At 48.3% G+C, this 17,975-nt stretch overlaps 1 protein-coding gene across 11 annotated transcripts in view; it reads right to left on the bottom strand.

The window, feature by feature from the left end:
• Nucleotides 1-17,975, bottom strand: part of Galns (galactosamine (N-acetyl)-6-sulfatase) — a 31,941-nt gene that overhangs the window by 9,859 nt on the left and 4,107 nt on the right. For 4 of the 11 annotated variants that reach the window (XR_007835590.1, XM_051201709.1, XM_051201705.1 and 1 more), the window contains exons 2-11: nt 16,530-16,653; nt 15,678-15,752; nt 14,900-15,002; nt 11,903-12,046; nt 10,445-10,511; nt 10,214-10,341; nt 9,732-9,871; nt 7,298-7,401; nt 3,490-3,626; nt 2,715-2,817 (exon numbers count right to left, since the gene is read on the bottom strand). Coding sequence is in view for 8 of the 11 variants with exons in the window: in XM_051201709.1 (XP_051057666.1) it covers nt 2,715-2,817; nt 3,490-3,626; nt 7,298-7,401; nt 9,732-9,871; nt 10,214-10,341; nt 10,445-10,511; nt 11,903-12,046; nt 14,900-15,002; nt 15,678-15,752; nt 16,530-16,653 (1,125 nt within the window). In the remaining 3 variants the exon portion in view is untranslated. Of the gene's footprint in view, nt 1-955; nt 1,126-2,714; nt 2,818-3,489; nt 3,627-7,297; nt 7,402-9,731; nt 9,872-10,213; nt 10,342-10,444; nt 10,512-11,902; nt 12,047-14,899; nt 15,003-15,677; nt 15,753-16,529; nt 16,654-16,802; nt 17,023-17,975 lie in introns of those variants that run through there. The other 7 variants (XR_007835589.1, XR_007835588.1, XM_051201711.1 and 4 more) reach the window with 5 other exon arrangements.

The raw sequence follows: 17,975 nt of genomic DNA, 5'->3' as shown, positions 1-17,975 counted from the left end.
CTCTCAGGCCTGGTCTTTAGAGCAAGAGTGGGTCCAAGATACAGAGTGACCATGTTGCCTCTAAATAAACCTCCCAATGTGTTTGCTATCAGGAGGGGACAGTGAACACATACATAATTCCCAGCCCTTGCACTTGTGTGATCTGTGCCCAGGAGCAGGCAGCGCAGATGACATCTTTTGTGGGATTACTTAGCTTCAAAACAGCTTTTTGGAGACCCTAGCATTTGAAATAAGAGCACCGTGTATAGGGTATAGAGGAGCTTGTGAAGGCATGAGGCCTCCATAGGCTGACCTGCAAAATCATGCAGGTGTCACAAGGTCAAGAAACCAGGGCCTATGTCAGTAACAGAGCCGTACGCACTCGCCTGTGTCTATCAGGTAACCCCAAGGTTGATGCTGGCCCTTCTGGGCCTGGCTGTGACTTTTAACAGGTGACCCACTGTAGAGATCTCAGGACTCTATGTAACATGGGCCTCTCAGCTTAAGATTGAGGGTAGGACTGATAAGACACTGATCTCCTGATGTGGCTGGTGTAGCCATGGCCTAGGCGGTCCCATTCAGGCTCCAGGGTGCTTTTTTCTAGACTGGATTCCAGCAAGAGACCAATTTTTAACTATCTAACCCTAAACCATCAGTGATGAGGCCCTGAGACCTCTTTGGAATCATTGTCCACAATAGGGAGATACTCTGTTAACAGCAAGGGCTATGCACATTTCAAATGTCACATATTCTCAGAAGCTAGAAGCTAGGAAAACCTATGCCAACACAGGCTCCTTCACAGGAGACCCAGAACATGAAAGAGGCATGTTCCTTTGACAACCAAGGAGGTGGAGTGTGGATCTCATTCCTCCTGCTGGAACACAGAGCAAGGCATTGCTGGTGGCACTGAAGGCTTTTCCTGATATCTTCTAGCCCCTTGTGAAAACACATTCGAGTCAGACTAACTCATACCCACCATGCCATGCAGATCTGAATTATGCCTGGAGAAACCTCCAGACATTCAAAGATGTTGACAGGATTTGCCTTCTTGGATAGGGGCTAGTCTGGTGGAAGCAGATGGGTTTCTCTGGACCCTGCCTTAAGGAGTCCAAAGGGGCAGAGCAGCCACCTTATCCCCATGTGGCCCTGCAGGGGTCCAGAGAGAGAGATCCACAGTCATGAGAGAGAATTTCTTCCTTCTGACTTTTAAACTATTCAGACTCTTGAGGAGCCAACAATGGGTATCCCAGAAAAAAAAAACCCCGAGGAGAATACAAGGGCTTGTGTGACAACCCTAAGGTTCTATTCACTATAGCCTCAGATCCCTTGAGGGAATTCCAAAGGCACTTCTGGGTTACAGGGACCAGAAGCATCCACAAGCACCCAGGAAACAGGTGTCTCTAGGATGATGGCTGCCTGTGCTGGACAGCTTGGTCAGCTTGAGAAAATTGAGAAAATGCTTCCATAAGATGGCCTGTAGGCAAACCTGTAGGACATTTTCTTAGAGATTAATGGGGGAGGACCCAGCCCATTGTGGGTGGTGTCACCCCTGGGCTGGTGGTCCTGGGTTTTATAAGAAAGCAGGCTGAGCAAGCCATGGGGAATGGCCAGTGAGCAATAGCTCTCCCATGGCCTCTGTATCAGCTCCTGCCTCAGGTGCCCTGATTGATTCCTGTCCTGTCTTCCTTCAGTAATGGACTACAATGAAGAAGCATAAGCCAAATAAACCTTTCCCCCCACTAACTTGCTTTTTGGTCATGGTGTTTCATTACAGCAATAGAAACCCTAACTAGAACACAGTCTTTGATGGCATGGTGGGCCAGTGTTTAGGATGGCCCTCAGGTAATGTGGGTCAGAAAGAGGATGGGTGAACATGGGTTTTAGACACTGTCCTAGGCTGCCCCAAACTTTCAAACAAGGCAAACCTTGCCTTTGAGTTGTGGCCACATGTCCACCTGGGAATATGCTGTTCACCTGCCCACACATACCCAGCCAAGCCTGGCATCCTGCCCAGCCCAAAGCCCTGTGTAGCTGGAGCCTCCTGAGCTGAGACATTTGTAGTTTGTTTCCTACTTGGTTCAGAATGTTCCAGTATTTGGGCTTTTCAGTAATTTTCTTCCCTATTAAGGCACATTAGTAGGGTTTCATGTGATTAAAGACCTTGCAGAGCCTGAGGGGATGGAGGAGGCAGGACCAGCAGCTTGCAGGACACAAGGCCTATGGCAGCCCTATGCGGGCTGAGGGGCCAGTAGAAGCCTAGTCTGTATGGGGTGTGGCACTTCACCTCCAGACCTTAAGCATGCACCAGGATGCTTCAATCTGTGGGCATTGGCATCTGATCCTGGGCAGCCACCACTGATGCTGTCAGCCTTAGAAGGTGTAAGAAAAGGGGTGCTAAGGAGAGGCTTAGGGGCATAGTAGACAGCAAGGCCTGTCTGAACCTGGACCTTGTGTTCTCTGAAGACCTCCTATGAAGGCAGGATGTCCCGGGAAAGAGTATTTGTCTCCTTGCTTCTTTCCTGTAGGACACCACTCATATGCCTCTAGCATTCTGCAGGGAGCCCATATTATCACACAAGAGCGAAGTGTGCCCAGTCTCTACCTCTGGACATCTGTACATGAAAACTGAGAATGGGCAATGCCCACATGAGGGAGGGAGGCTTAGAAATAGATCACAATTCTCCAGGGATCTCCCAGTGGTGCCCCTCCCAGGGCTTGTATTCAGGGGCCTGTACCTGTCCGAACTCCTCCCAAGAGTTGGTCCAAGTCCAGAAGTGGGCCTTGTACTGGCCAAGAGTGACTGCCATCAGGGTGTTTCCACGGTAATAAAATATGGGCCTGTTGTGTTGAGGAGAGAAAGAATCATGACCAAGTCTATGTATTCATATGTGGGGCTCCTGGCTGGGGAGTGGTGAGCTGTCCATGCAGGTGTCAGCTAAAACTTTAAAGATGCACTAAGGTCTCAGTACAAAAAGTAGGAGGGGATATGGGCTTGTGGCTCAGTAGAATGCTTTCCTAGCATGCCTGAGGTCCTGGGGTTCCACTTGGCACTGTGTGTTTGGTAGCCAACAAGGTTATAGGGAGTGGCCCAAGTCATTTCCTGCTTGTTTTAGTCTTTGGTGAAGCAAAGCCAGGGCCTAGGAAGTTGGGCTGGCAAAGGAATTGAGCTGGTGACAAAGAGATCCTCCTCCTCCTTGGAAAATCAGATAGGTCTGGGACTGAGGGAAGCCTATACATGCTGGAAGGATACCTCCCCCTGCAAACCATAAGATGCTTTCCTAAGAGTCAGGGCTTCTCAGTGTTCCAATGGTCCCAGGCTGATCTCCTTCCCAGGTACATATCCCAGGCCTAGCAACAGGGTTCCCACATCTATGCTCCTGCTTACTTCCATATGGGTCAAAGATAGCCAATGTGGAAGTTACAGCCTGTGAGCAGCTCTGGGCAACATCATGAAGAGTAGGAGCAAGGAAGACAGATCTGGGGCTGAAACAGATGTTGTCTAGCACCAACCTGTCCATCATGTGTCCCTGGAGCATGGTGGGGAGTAGGTCAAGCCCATCAATTATCCTGTCACTGGGTGGTTTCAGGCCTGCAAGGGACAGGCTGGTGGTAAAGAGGTCCATGATGCTTCCCAGCTGGTGGCTGACCTGAAATGGATGTGATACTCCTTTGAGACATCCTGAGCAAATGGTGTTTGAGGGCTGGAGCCTGGGGTGATGAGCACCTGATTCTTCTCTGGGTCTGCAGATGTGCACACACGCTCCATTACTTACATATCTGCCGCATGCCATGGGGCAGGAGGGTCAGGGCCAGGGTTTAGTGGAATCATGGATGGGACAGTGAGTGGCAGATAGGACTTAAACTACACATCTGACCTCAGAGTCAGGCCATATTCACACCCTACTTCTGCTACACATGGATCAGTTGTCATAGCTAGACTCAGAATGCTAGCAGCTCCTCCTGGCTCTATTTAAAAAAATATTTATTTTTATTCATGTGTACTTGTGTTTTGCCTGCATGTATGTCTGTGTGAAGGTGTCAGGTCTCCTAAAGCTGGAGTTAGGGACAGGAACTGCCATGTGGGTGGTGGGAATTGAATCTGGATCCTCTGGAAGAGCAGCAAGTGTTCTTAACTGCTGAGCCTTATCTTTATCCCTGTCCTCCTGGCTCTTTACAGAGAGAGCACAAGGGTCGCACCTTTCAAGGTTTGACTATACACAATATTCATTTTAACACCTGACACCTAGAAGCTACTGTGAGCTTTGTACATCAAAAGAGAAAAAGTCAGGAAAAGTCCCAGAAGCAGCAAGGAAGACAGGTGGAGAGGAACCAACCCAAATAGTGCTGCCTCCTGCTCTCCCCAGTCAGAAGACATTCCAAGAGGGCCAGGGGCATTTGCTGGGCCCACTGCTGTTCATCTGTGGATGTATTAGCCCTGTGGGAAGAGTGCTTGACTGTTTTCTGCTCATGTTTAAGGGCAGCTCCAGTCAGTAAGTAGTTGGGGTCTTTTGTGGCTCTGCCTCCGTGGTAACACTGAGCTTCTCCACAGATTCACCTACCCAGTACCCTCTAAGTGATGTTGTGCTGGAGACAGGCAGCGTGCTTATCTCTTCTTCTTGACCTCTGTGGCTTGGGAAGTCCAGTGCAGGATGAGCACAGTCTCTGGAGAAGGGTGTTTGTGGTCCTCTAAGAAGATATAACTCCACAGCAGCCAGTCAGGACCTCAGCCCAAGTTCAATTTAGACAGCATTCCTCTTGTCACTTCTTGCTTGGCCCTCATTCTGTTGAATAAACCTGGCCAGACTCTGACCAAGGAACCTCTTTCCCCTAAAGGCTTGCTGAAACCCTCCACCTCTGTGTTGAAACTCTAACCCCTTACTGTCATTGCCTAACTCAGTCAACATCACTGCATCCTGGCAACTTGGGGGGCGGGGGCAGTTTCTAAAGCAAAAATGACCTTGTTTGGACAAATAACTCCAGAAGAGACCCTTGCAGTCTGCATGTACTCTCTGCCGTAGCACCCAATTCCTTATTCCTAAACCACACAACCTCCCCTATAAAAAATCCCAACCAACTTCCCCTGCTCCCTGAAAACCCCTCCTTTCCCACAGGAAAGTGTCTGTCCTTCACTGCTTGAAATAAAAGTCCCATCTGTTGAGGTTAGTCAGACTCTTATCTCTTTCCTGCCTTTTGTCTCTTTACTCTGTGGCTCAAAATCTAACAGACATGATTCTTACCATGCAACAAGGTCCCTCCCTGTCTGACATGGACACTCTTCTACAGAGCCTGCTTGGGAATAGGACATTCTTAGAGGTGCCAAGGTCTTCCTATCTACGGTAGCAGGGGAGCAACAGAGACCTTCTGAAGCCTTAGCAGGAGACAGAGAGCCTTCTGAGTGTTTCATGGTCTTTTCTAAGCATTTCCCTCCAAAAGAGAGGGAAAGGGAGTGGGGGGGGGGGTGCAGATCCAGAAACTTTCATCATCTGGAAAAAAGTAAGAGAAGGAAGGAAGCATGCTCCATGGCTGAGGTGATGGAAAGGAGGAAATCTGATGGCTCTGCCAGTGCATGCAGCCAAGCGCGCGCGCGCGCACACACACACACACACACACACACACACACACCAGCTATTTGTGATACGGTACCCAACAGCGGGAGGGCAGGTCAGCTTCTTCCAAATGAAACTGGATCAAAGGTTGCAATTAGACCACTGCTGCCAGGTGCAGCAACAGAAAGGCTAAGTGTCTGCTGTAGGGTAGATGAATGTCAGGGTGCTTTAAGTAGAAACCTCAGTTATTACAGAGCACAGCCCGAATCCCACGTGATTCCATCCCAGTTTGTTGTCTTGTGGGAAGTATAGTGAAAATAAAGCCACAGCTCTGGAGCACTGCTACTCCTTTCCTCAGAAGGCAAGGCTGTGTGTCTCTGACTCCAGTGTCAAACATCTGGCAGGGACAGCTGTGGAAGCAGATGCTCTGAACCCACTGGACATAGCATAGTAGGATAGGCACCTTGGGCCCACAGTCAGCTCCAACTTCCTTTTCCCAATTGTCCCTGCACTTTGCCAGTGCCAGGTGGGGGCAGGGTTTAACCTAGGACTGGATATGGCTCCTCATGGGGGAACAAAGGTCTTGCCAAGTGTCCCTTCCCAGGAAAACTTCATGGTCTCATATGTCTCCTATTCCTCACGCAATGATAACTGGCTCAGTGCTTTCACACCTACATGAGAGCTGGAAGTGATGGTACTAGGAAATGAAGTTTCCTCTTTTCCACAAGTACAGCTGTGGGCCAGGCCCATTTCATAAGGGTCAGATGGTCAGGGACAGTCTGAGTGTCCATTAGTATCCCAGTAGCCATGTTTCTTCTACATGTGTTGACTGACATGGGCACTCTGTTCTACAGAGAGAGCTGGCCTGGTGACAGGCAGGCCTATTCAACAAACTGAGATCCACCAACTTTCGAGGCTCTGGTGATTAGTGTGACCTGGAGGTCCCATGTCAAGAGGCCTTAGGCAAAGGGTAGTGAGGAGCAGAGGCTCAAGCAGGTCTAGGTTTAGAAGCTAGAAACTGAGGGTAAGTCCCAATTGTTCCTTGGGACACATAGAGACTATCCAAAGCATGGTGAGTAGGAATGTAGGTCTCATGACTGGATACCAGGATGTGTACAATTAGAGAACAGGGTAAAGACTGTGTCTGACAGTGAAAGCCACCAGGGACATCTGCATTGCAATTGCTGGCCTCTGTGGCTATAGGGTCCCATACAGCAATAGGCACAAAAGGGTGGAATTAAGGGTGTGTATCATCTGGCTTCTGGTAGGAGACTGGCCTGTACTGTCCATGCAAGCCAGTATTTGTTAGAGTCAGCTATTCTGTCCACCCCTAAGTATATGGAGGCTACCACTGCAGGGTGAATTGAGGAACCCAGAGGGAGACACTGTCTCCAAAATTATTGGAGAAAGAGGTTAGCTGAGGAATAGTAATATGAATGCTAATCTCAGGAGCAAGCACAGTGTGATGACTACAAGTTCCAAAGTGGATTCTTAGACAAGGGGTGGCCTGCCTGGGGCCAGAGCTTTGGGGTAAGGGTGCTGCCTGATGTGAAGGTGTCCAGACTGGGGCAAGATACTCACCCCCTTGAGGCCCCACCTCTGGTCTTTGCCACAAAGATATGAGGGTCCCATGTAGGGCTGCAGCTGTCCCTTATGGTAAGGCCACAGAACATGAGCAGTCAATTGACTACAGAAGCCTCTTATCACCTGGGAACCAATGTCCCTGAGAGACCTTGCAGGAGCTATAGCTTCAGTGTGGAATGCTGACTCACCTGGCCTGCAGCAATGTGCCCCGGCCACCATGCGATCGCAGGTTCCCTCATCCCACCTTCAAATGTAGTCTGCTTCCCACACAGGAAGGGACCATTGCTGCCACCTGGGGGTGAGAGTCAGCATCTGTCAGCCTCAAGAGCTCTGAGCTCAGATCCTCTGGGGAATCAGCACCTCTGGCTGGCAAGTGGCTTATCCTGACTTCTGAACCCTTGGTTAGGGACATTTGAGTCTTGAGGTCCTCACAGGGACAAAGGACCAGGAGGAGGAGGTCAGGCTGCAGACACAAGTCAGGAAACCTGGGTGGCTCTGACCCAGACAGCTAAAACGCTCCGGACACAGCTTTCCAGAAGGAACAGAGAATTCTTGCCTCACCAGGAATCACTAGCTTACTAGTAGTCACTGCTTAGAAACAAAAAACAGTTATAAGCCTGTTCCTGTTAAAGGTCATAGACACTGATGTTTGTAAGTCAGAGCTCTCAGATGCTAATATTCACAGGCATCATGTATTGGGGAAAGTCCTACTTAAAAATGCAGCCTACCTCAGATTCTCTCTGGTCTTTACACAGCTAGGCAGGGCACACAGCTAGATTTTGAACAAGCCCCTGAACAAGCCTGTAGGAAGCTGGTAGGGATAAAGCCACTTTACATCTCTATCCTAGACACAAGGAAGAAATCCAAGGGTCTTGGAGCTGGGTGGGCCTGTTCCACAAGGATAGATGCCATAGCATGAGCTGCTGAGACCACCTCAAACCTAAAACACAGTGGGGAGAAACAAAGCGTTTTCACAGTGAAAAGTAAAACAGGACTGTCATCTGTGAGAATGGCTGTCACTGCGCTCTGTTAGCTCCCATGGAACCCTGCTTCTTCTTCTCTGTGTACAGCAGACATAGCAATGTGAACAGAGTTCAGATCAGAGGCCTCAACGGCAGCAGCTCCAGTCATCCCTCATTAGGCTAACAGCACTGATGAGAGAAAGGTGTGGATACCAGGAAGAAGAGATGTTAGGCAGCAAGAAAGCTGTGTACGGAGAGGATGCCCGGGCTTGGATCTGAAGGTGACCATATTCTATTTCTACTCTTTTTTAATTTTGATTTTTTTGAGACAGGTTTTTACTGTGTATCACTGGCTGTCCTGGAACTAGCTCTGTAGACCAGGTTGGCCTCAACTCACAGAGATTCACCTGCCTCCACTTCCTGAGCTGGGATTAAAGGTGTGTACTGCCACCTACCCACTCTATTTCTACTTTTCAAGTTAGATATGGGTTTTTATTTTAAGTTTTTAAGTTTAAAAACAAGTTCTGGCAAGTTTTATTCAAGAAAAACTTTTCTGGTTCATTTTTCATTAGTCTGTTTAGGAATGATTCTATAATATTAGAATTTACCTGGGTGAATGACAGCCAGCATGCATACTCTGTAGTATTTTCTGCATGTTGTGCCTAATTCAATATTATTGCCACTAAGGTGATGGACACCAGTAGTTTTGGCTAATAGGGCATTGCATTCTATTTCAGATTTCTTCAAAGCTGAGAAGTTACTGGCAAGGATAACTAGTTTCACTTTGCCTTGTCTAGTTATTGTCAGAGTCTGCTGTATCCCAGCATGTAATTCACACTTTTTATAACAAGTTGGAGCCTAGACTTGACAGAATCCAGGGACTTTTTTCATCTTCTTTATGGCTACCATCTTCTACCTCAGATGCAGGATGGCCCTTGCCCTCCAACCTACCACTCTCAATAGCAGCTGCCAAGACCTTGGGGTAATTGTTAGAAATGATACCATTTTCCTCTGCCTAGCACCACTGATCCCTGAGAGTTGGCATTAAAAGCCTCCAGGTCAGCCCGGCTAGACTTTGTTGCCTTTTCTATTACCAAATCAGCTTTTCTTTGGTTTATGATGGCTGTACTGGGTTTTTTCACCTGAACCAGGAAGCCCTCAGGACATAGGGTGGTAGGACTGATTGAGCCACCTGAGGTATCAGAGCCCAAACTGCCAAAGGGCAGTACAGACTGAGGAGATCGCTGGGCTCTCAGCCTTGACAGGGAACTTCACATTAATAGTTGAGCCCCTGCAGCACCAGGGTGACTGTCCCAGGTTTACCCCATTGGACAGTTCCCAAGACTGAGGTTGCTTTTCCGGCCACCTCTGTAGCAGCCTACCCTAGCACCACCCAGTATTTTGCCAAAGTCCTGGCTGCCAAACTCTTTTGTAGCCCAAGGCTGCTTCTTGCTGTAAGGACTTCCTGAGATAGCATCTCCTCCCCCTGACATTTGCCTGTTCCTCTCTCTCAGAACATTCAAATTCCTGGGAACCCAGACCAGGCTTGAGTCAGCAGGGTCAAGACCTTGCTGCTAGGTACTCTATTCTGGGAGGCTTTGGTCTGTGAGCCACCTTCTAGTCACTGACCTAGGGCCAGAGAACAGGAAGCAGAACTTGCCTTCTTTGGGAGCAGAAATGAGGGCTGCACCGTTATCAGATGTGAAGAAGACAAATGTGTTCTTACTGATGCCCAAGTTTTGCAGAAGGCTCAGGATTTTTCCAACACTGTCATCTATTTCCCGTACAGCATCACCATACCTGAAGGGGAAGATGATATTCTATCAGGCATCCAAGAGCATTAGTGTGACCCCACCACTAATCTTATCACTTCAGAGATGACCAATGGGGCCACTAGCTGCTTCTCAAAGGAAAGTTCTGGCCCAGGTTCAAATGGTTTATTGCAAACAAAGCAGACATAACCACCACAACTTTCCTTTCATCACTTTATGGCACTGGGGATTGTTCAATGGCCTCATGTATGCTAAGCGATCTTCACAACTGAAAAACATCCTGGCTGCTTTGGACTTCCCATAACGGCCCAGAGCACCCACCCAGTGATACTGAGCATAACTGAAGGCCCCAGTGGGCCTTATGACTCACCGCCCTCGATGGCTGGTACCCAAGAAAGGTCTTGAGGCATAAACTGGTGCATGAGTGGCGTCAATGGCCCAGTAGAGGAAGAAAGGGCTCTTCTTTGTATGTTGTGTTCGAATGAAGTCCAGAGCTTCCTGTGGGAAAGGCCTCTATTCTCCTCTGCTTCAGGGCAGTTCATCTCCCTGCCTCCCCAGCTTCCGCCTACCTCCTTGTTTTGACCAGACCACTCAGCCTTACCTGTAAGTAGAGTTGGGTAAGGTTTGCTTCTCCAGTATTCAGGTTAATTGGGAATTCTTCATAAAATCTGAAAACAAAAACCAAAAACCAGAATTTAGTCAAGAAAATCCCTTCCTCAATTTTACTGCAAAGTCAGGAATGTTCCATGTAAAAGTTGCACAACGCTTAAGTGAAAATCTTGTCTGAGGTGACAAGGCTCTAATGGTCTCAGCATATGAGATGCATGTGCTGTAGAGATGAGACAAGGTCCAAAGGTATAGCTGGGGATATAGACTTTAAAAATAAATGCATGTGTATGTGTGTGTATAGGTACACATGTATGTGCAGGTGTACATGCAGTGAGTGGGTGCACACGTATGTAGAGGATGGAGGACAATCTCCTTTGAGATGGATCTATCTTATTATTGAATTTTTTTGGGACAGGGTCTTACGGGCTAGCTCTGGCTAGCCTAGGTAGACCAGGCTGGCCTCAAACTCACAGAGATCTGCCTGCCTTTGTGTACCAAGTGCTAGGAGTAAAGAGGTGCAATGCCATGCTGGGCCAGAGTCTCTGATTGGCTCTGAAGTCACCAATTAGACTGGTGGGTTAGTGAGCTCCAGGGATCCTCCTGTCTCAGCCTTCCCAGCACTGGGATTACAAAGGCATGTTATCCTGCCCAGCTTTTTACACTAGCACCAAGGACTGGACTAAGGTTCTTGTGTTTGTTAAGCCAACATGTTGTTGACTAAGCCATCCTCCTAGTTCCCAGAGGCTTCTTTTTGAGAGGTGAAGATGTTCTGTTGCTGAGTACACCAAGGGCCCTTGAACAGCCTACTGTAGATCTAAAACACTCATTTATAAAAGGGCCATGTTTGGCTCAACCTTTAGGTCCCCTGATATAAGAACTTCCACCCAAGGAACAAAGGAGGGAGGAAAAGAAATATTAAGCAATCAAAATTCAAGAAAGATGAGTCAGGTCCTTGACACCAGAGCTACAAGCTGGAGGCATCTCTGTAAGGCCTGACCCAAGTGGTCTCCCCTCCCGAGTATGCCTCTTTCTGTGGTGACAATGGAAAGTCCCTGGAGTGACTCTCACAGCAATTTAGCCCCACAGTCTCCTCTCTTGTGTGCAGCTAATAGGCCAACTTAGTGTGTGAAGATGACAATTACCTCACCAAGAGGGTACATGGGTCCTAGACCCTCCCAAAATACAAGCTATGAATACACTTTGGATGCAGGAGGACCTTTGAGTCACATGTCTGAAAGGAATCTATGATGCTGGAAAAGTTAGAAATGGCCTTAGGTGAGACTCATGAGGTCCTGGACAAAACTGCCTAAGAAGCAGAGCTCTCACTCTCAGCACATAGGATGCCAGATGCCAGCTGGTAGTTTAAGAACACCAGCCCTGTTCCTGGGCAAGCACTAGAGGCAAAGGGCAGGATGGAACAGGAGGAAAGGGAATGGACTCTGTATGTTACCTGCCGACCATCTCCCAGTCCCTGTACACAGGGATGTTGGGCTTGACCTTGTTGTCGTAAGGTCCAAAGTGACAGTTGGGGGATCCAAACCACTCATCAAATCCATGTTTCAGGGGGTGGAACTGGGGTCTGTGACCTAGATGCCTAGAAACAGGAACCAAGACACTTCAGAGGCCTCCTCACTGGGGACACTCCAATGTTTTGATCAACAACAATCGTCACCATCACATTTGCTAACCATATAAGCAGCCTGCCAGTATTCCAGTACCCCATGGTCTAGACACACCAAGATATAAAAAATCAAGACCTCACTTCAAGAGGGAGCACAGGAACCCATCTGCCCTCCCCAGACAATGCTATCGTTCAGAGCTCTAAGCATATCCAAGGGCATTTCAGCAAAGCAGATAGTGTCCTGACAAAGCCAAGAGTTTCCAGGCACAGCCGAGGGTGTCCCAGCACAGCCAATGGCACCTGGGCACACTGTCACACAAAAGAGGGTTTAGGGATCCTTCAGGATCTGGAAAGAAACCCTGAAGGATAGTGCATGAAGAGAATCTCCCAAATGCCTTGAAAGCAGCTGGATGCAAATGCCCATTTCAACTATCTCTAGATTGCAGTAGCTTTATCCTGCCTTTCTTTACACTCAAGGACACTCCAAGGACTGTGTTTCTCCTTTGGGTTTCTAGTCAAGTAGTTCACTGCTCCATCTGTTAACACAAAAGTGAGAGTACTACCCCAGCTAAGGGAAATCACCAGGAAGGTGGCTGGGTGGGAAGATGATGTAGTACTCATTCTCAGAGCCTAGGGCATGAATAGATATTGGAGTGAACAAGAAAGAATATGGCAGTATGCAAGCTATGTGGAGACGTAGAGATGAGAGGGGTCCACAGAGTAAAGCTTCACAGGACAAAGGGCCTTACCTCAAAGCTGCAGGGTCCTTTTGTGAGCCTCCCCCCCCCCCATGTCAGGTATTATCCCATGATCTCACATCCTTCCTTCTTTACTTTCAAGGACACTTAATTGTATTCCCTCCATCTACTAGTAACCACAGGAAGGCTGCTGAGAGGTGCCACTATTCCAATTCCAACTGCAAACATCAGTGGGCCAGCAGTTTTGAATTATCCCTGAAGCAGAGCTTGTCTTCCCTGGGACCTCCAGCTCCTACCTGCTCTTCAGGGCATGTGTTAAGACTACTGCTGACGGATGTGAGGGCGATCTGGCTGTCACCCCATTGATCGCCAGGGTTGATCTGGCTGGCTAGGCGGGTGTCCCCTTCCTCCCTCATTGTTCCATGTGCATCCCTCCTGAAGGTGCATGCTCGGTCAAAGAGGATGACCTTCTCCGAATAGAGGAGGGTGTGTGAGTAGCTGTGCTCCCCTGTTAGAACCTCCAAACAAGCTCTCAAAGACTACTGCTGACTCCAGATCAAGCTATGTGTGCCATTACCATCCAGCCTAGGACACAGATCTGTTTATCTGCATTGTGCGCACTCATCTGCAGAAAGCTTTCAACACAGCATCCCTGAGGTGGAGTGCCTTTTTCCCAGCTGTTCTTGGGATGGGCTCTCTTCAGGGAGGTTCTACCTTGACATTTCATCCAGGTACAGAGTGTGTAGATCCAAGGTTACCATTCCACAGGTAGGGTTAAGGGGAAGCAGAGAAGTCTTTGGGAATAACTGGCTGCTCAGCAACTATTCTGCCTGCTCTTCAGAGAACACCTGTCTAGAACTCAGTTTCCTCACTTGCAGGGGAGATTGGCACAGCATGGCTGGCTCTGCAGTGCTTAGTCTGCCTAATGGCTGCACACAGTGGACCTTTAGAGCTGTTCTCTGACCTTCACATACTCAGTCTATAATCACCCCTTTAGGGACCAGTGCACCACTATGGTACAATGACATCTCAGATCCTTAAGCCAGCTTGTACTACTTCCCCTATGTTGGACTAGTTCTCAGGCCCATTACAAGACACTTGCCATTTCTGAACATCTCAGGGCAGACGGGAGAACCTTTGAGTCCATGTCCAGTATTCTATAGCCTCTGTGTAAGAGAAGCATGTCTGGACACAGCTATAATTCTGTGCACTTGGTCCTAGCCATGGTTGGTACTAACCAGCAGGTGAGCAGGATTGGAGAATGGCCTAGAGGTCTCCTGAGACTTGTGGCCCGGCCTCATTCACACACATTTGGCTGCTGGCAGATTATGTGGCCTACTTGAAGGAGTCTAGGCTCTGTCCATGCAGGACTTTGTCAGGGAGATGAAATCTAGACCCCCAGTGCTGAGGTCTGCATAAAGGACACAGGGCAGTACTGCCTACAGCTGCTAGCACTGGACTAACCCTGCTCATAGAAGAGCAACTGAAGATCTGCCTCCAGCCTCTGGGAGCCTGGTCCCACCACTGGCCTCTGCTCATTGTGCTCTTTCAGAGTCTAACAGAGCTGTTCTTTTTGGACACCTCTTTCCTAACAGAAGACCAGTAGCTCTGTGGAAACTTGCTTCCTGTTCAGCTCTGGCTCCTTCAGTCCCTGACAGCAAGAAGCTGTAGACCTGGCAGAAACTGGTAGACCTGTGTCAGGTAAGACACAGGCATCTCTGGTTATCGTGGGGCCTCCAGCTCTTTCTTGCCTGTCTCTGCTATGCTTTCCTGGACTTCCTTGCCACCTGCTTGGGGATTGTGCAGTTGAGGGAGGATCTGATGCCTGTCAGCTCTTCTCTGCCACCACCCCCACCCCATTATAGCTAGGTTTCATTTTTTGCTTGAAAGGTGACAAATGTTTCTTAAAGGTCTCTGCAGAGGTTATAGATGTGCATAACTATAATGTCAGCATGTGGAAGGCTGAGGCAATGGATCATGAAACTAAAATCAGTTTGAGCTACATAGTGAGACCTTGCCTCAGAAAACAAAAAATTCCCTTATAAAATCTAAATGGATCTGAAATCTAGTTTCTATTCCTCCTATTCTCATTTGGAAAGACCTGCCCAGAGGTAGGTCTAGGACTTACCATTTGCCCACAATCTTGTTGGTATAGCCTGCCTTCTTCAGGAGCTTGGGCAGGAGGTGCTCTGAGTTAGGGATGCCACCCATGATCTCCTGGGGTGTATAAGCTGGAAAAACAATACTGCATTAGAAATATCACATCTCTGTAATGGATACACACACTGCTCCACCCAGATGGACAGGCAGAACTGTGGTCAGGGTAGGGACACTTCCCATGATATTCCCAGGTACTCTTCAAGTTAGTATCAACATGGTGGGGGATGGTGTAATGATGTCCCTTGTCCCCACGTCTCTTACCTCTTCAGCCTGGTTTGTCATTTGACACTCTGATGTTCCCTATAGGCTGTGATCCTGGTTCTTCCCATATTCCTTTTCTTCAAGGCCACTTGAAATCCCATCTCATTAGGGTCCTATCCTTATAGAACCCACCCAAGCTCTTGAGTTTATTTCTAGAACAATCCCTATTCTGACCTGAAATTTCATGGCTTTCCCAGTTGAATAGGAGCCATGCCAGGTGGTAACCCAGGAGCAGGTCAAGGATGGTGGGAGGATGCTGTGTGTTGTACCTGAGGTGCCTCAGCCCCAGCTTGTTTCTTACTAGGCTAGTTCAGGGAGGGAGGAAGCTTGTGACATGAGGTCTGCACTGTGGTACTCAATTCTGCCTTAGGTTGCCTTTATTTGTCCTTCTAGGCCCCAAATCTCTCACACTAAGGCCAAGGACACCAGTGTTCCCTAATCTAGACTGCAGGGCCATGAGGGTGGGAGTTGGTGGGGGAGCATACCATTCCTTGCATGCCCGTTGGATGTGTAGAAGCCATTGCGGATGGGCAGCCGTCCTGTGAGCAAGGCTGCCCTGGCTACATAAAAGGATAAAAACAGACACTATGACACAAATCTAGTAGGACCCTCAGCCAGCTCTGTAGTGCCTCCCATGTGCACAGTTCCTGGGATGAGTCTGTTACAAATGCACCAGGTTGACACTGAACAGTTGTGTTTCAATCCCCTCTAGCTTCTGTATTGCAGAAGTTGGGCACTGGGAGATGGCCCAAATGGCCTGCTGATGGATAGAGGTTTATATAGCAGGGTCTGCTACTCTGTTCCTATGCTCAGTCTTGAGACTATGGGATAGCTACCAGACTGTAGGCCCATATGGTGGGCCTCCTAGTGACCCCTCACCCCATCTACTGTTCCTCCTTAAGGTCAGAACTTCTGTGCACACCAGTGTAGTAGGAGTGACATTCCTTGGGAAGAGGACATGGCCTTACTGCCTCTCCACAACACCCATGTCCTGTGACCAGGAAGTACAGATAATACTTTGAGGGCAATGTGGTAGTTCTAGGAGACAGACAACAGCCCTCCCCTGGGTTAGAGTGATCCCTGCCTTCTGGAAGGAAGATACAATAGTTAGCTATCTGGCAGGCTATTGCCCTTAAAGGGACCTTAGCTCCAAACTTATGGTGGCCAGAGGGTTCAGAGTCAGGGGCCAGAATGACCAGTAACAAAATCCCTCACTCCACCTGCAGCCTTCCTGACACCTGGGAAAAGGCTTATCTACCTAGATTAGGGTTACAGGGGCAGATGTGGCAGACTCTGCTGGCTAACAGGATGCGTGGCGGAGGGCAGCAGCAACTTACATGGTGAGCACAAAGGGTTGGCAGAATAGAAGTTTGGGAAAAGCATCCCTTCTACAGCCATCCTGTCCAAATTTGGGGTCTCTCTGGAAGGCTCTCCATACACACCCAGGTCACCCCAACCCATCTGCAGGGAAGATCAAAGAAATGAGAATGAACCCTTTTTTTTTTTTTTTTTTTTTTTTTTTTGTTACAAGGAAGAGCCATAGAATTTGCCCAAACTCTGGCAGCTTCGTGAGCTGCTCCAGGGCTTACTAGGAATTTGCTGGCTCTCACCTCTGTATCAGTTTGACCACCACCAGGGATATATCTGTGTTTGTCTTCCTCCCCAGCTGATATCAATCTCTGTATGCTCCTAGAGTCTCTGTGTCTAAGAATACACATCTATTTTTAGCATAAAGCTGTTATGCAAATTTAGATTTCAAAAGCAAGTGGTGAGGTTCCTCTGAAAGCGGAGCCAGAGTTACCACATGGCCTGGCATCCTGGCTCAGTGTACCTCACAGAACTGAAAACTCGTGCATGTGTGTCCATGGCAGTCTGAATCCAACCATCAAGGACTAGGGTCAGTCCAATTGGCCACCAGATGATGGATGAACAAGTTGTAGGCTATACTGTCTGGATGGAAGAATTGTATTTCTCCAAATTCATGAGTATGACCTTATTTCACTTCCACATTGGAATGTTATGCAAGGAAACCTGAACCCATGAGACAGTGATCCCTCAGATTTGGCTCAGAATAAACTCTTACTCCCTCTGAGATGTAAACTGCTTTGGATCAACTGTGGAAAACTCTCACTGGAGGAAGGACATGCAGTCAACTCCCATCTATGGCTCATCACAGTGAAGGGATGGCAAGCAGTAAAACAAGACAAGGAGGAGGAGGAACAGGGTGGCATTGGGAGGTCTAGACCAGGCAGCTTCCAGCATCCTGCCCGCATGGCTTTATGCTACAAGCCTGCTTCCCCCTAGATCAAGCTGTGATGGCACATATGGGTGGAATCAACCAGAGAACTTGTGAGTGGTTTAGGATCTAGAGTTCTCACTTTGGGCTGGTCATGAAGGCACCTTGTACTTCATTCACACACACTAAGATGACAAGATGCACAGGGCTATTAGATAACTAATTGGATATTAGTAGGCTTGGAAGTTATTTGGGATGGATCCTTAACGATGAGCTTGCAAAACCAAGACCTGAAATTGTGGGACTAATCACTGGTTCATAGGATGTGACCAGAATTGTATTTATGACCCTGGGTGGAGCCATAACATTAATAGATGTAGGCATGTACAATATTTTGTCTTTTTGATATATTGCTGTCTCCTACAGATTTCATGTTTGAGAACTGTCATCAATTACAAAAATATCACAAAAGGGGCATTGGTGGCACACACCTTTAATACCAGCACTCAGGATGCAGAGACAGGCGGATCTCTGTGAGTTTGAGACT

This window comes from Phodopus roborovskii, unplaced genomic scaffold, assembly GCF_943737965.1.
Source record: "Phodopus roborovskii unplaced genomic scaffold, PHOROB, whole genome shotgun sequence".
In the NCBI taxonomy this organism is placed as follows: domain Eukaryota; kingdom Metazoa; phylum Chordata; class Mammalia; order Rodentia; family Cricetidae; genus Phodopus; species Phodopus roborovskii.
This window is presented reverse-complemented; position numbering and strand designations above follow the sequence as displayed.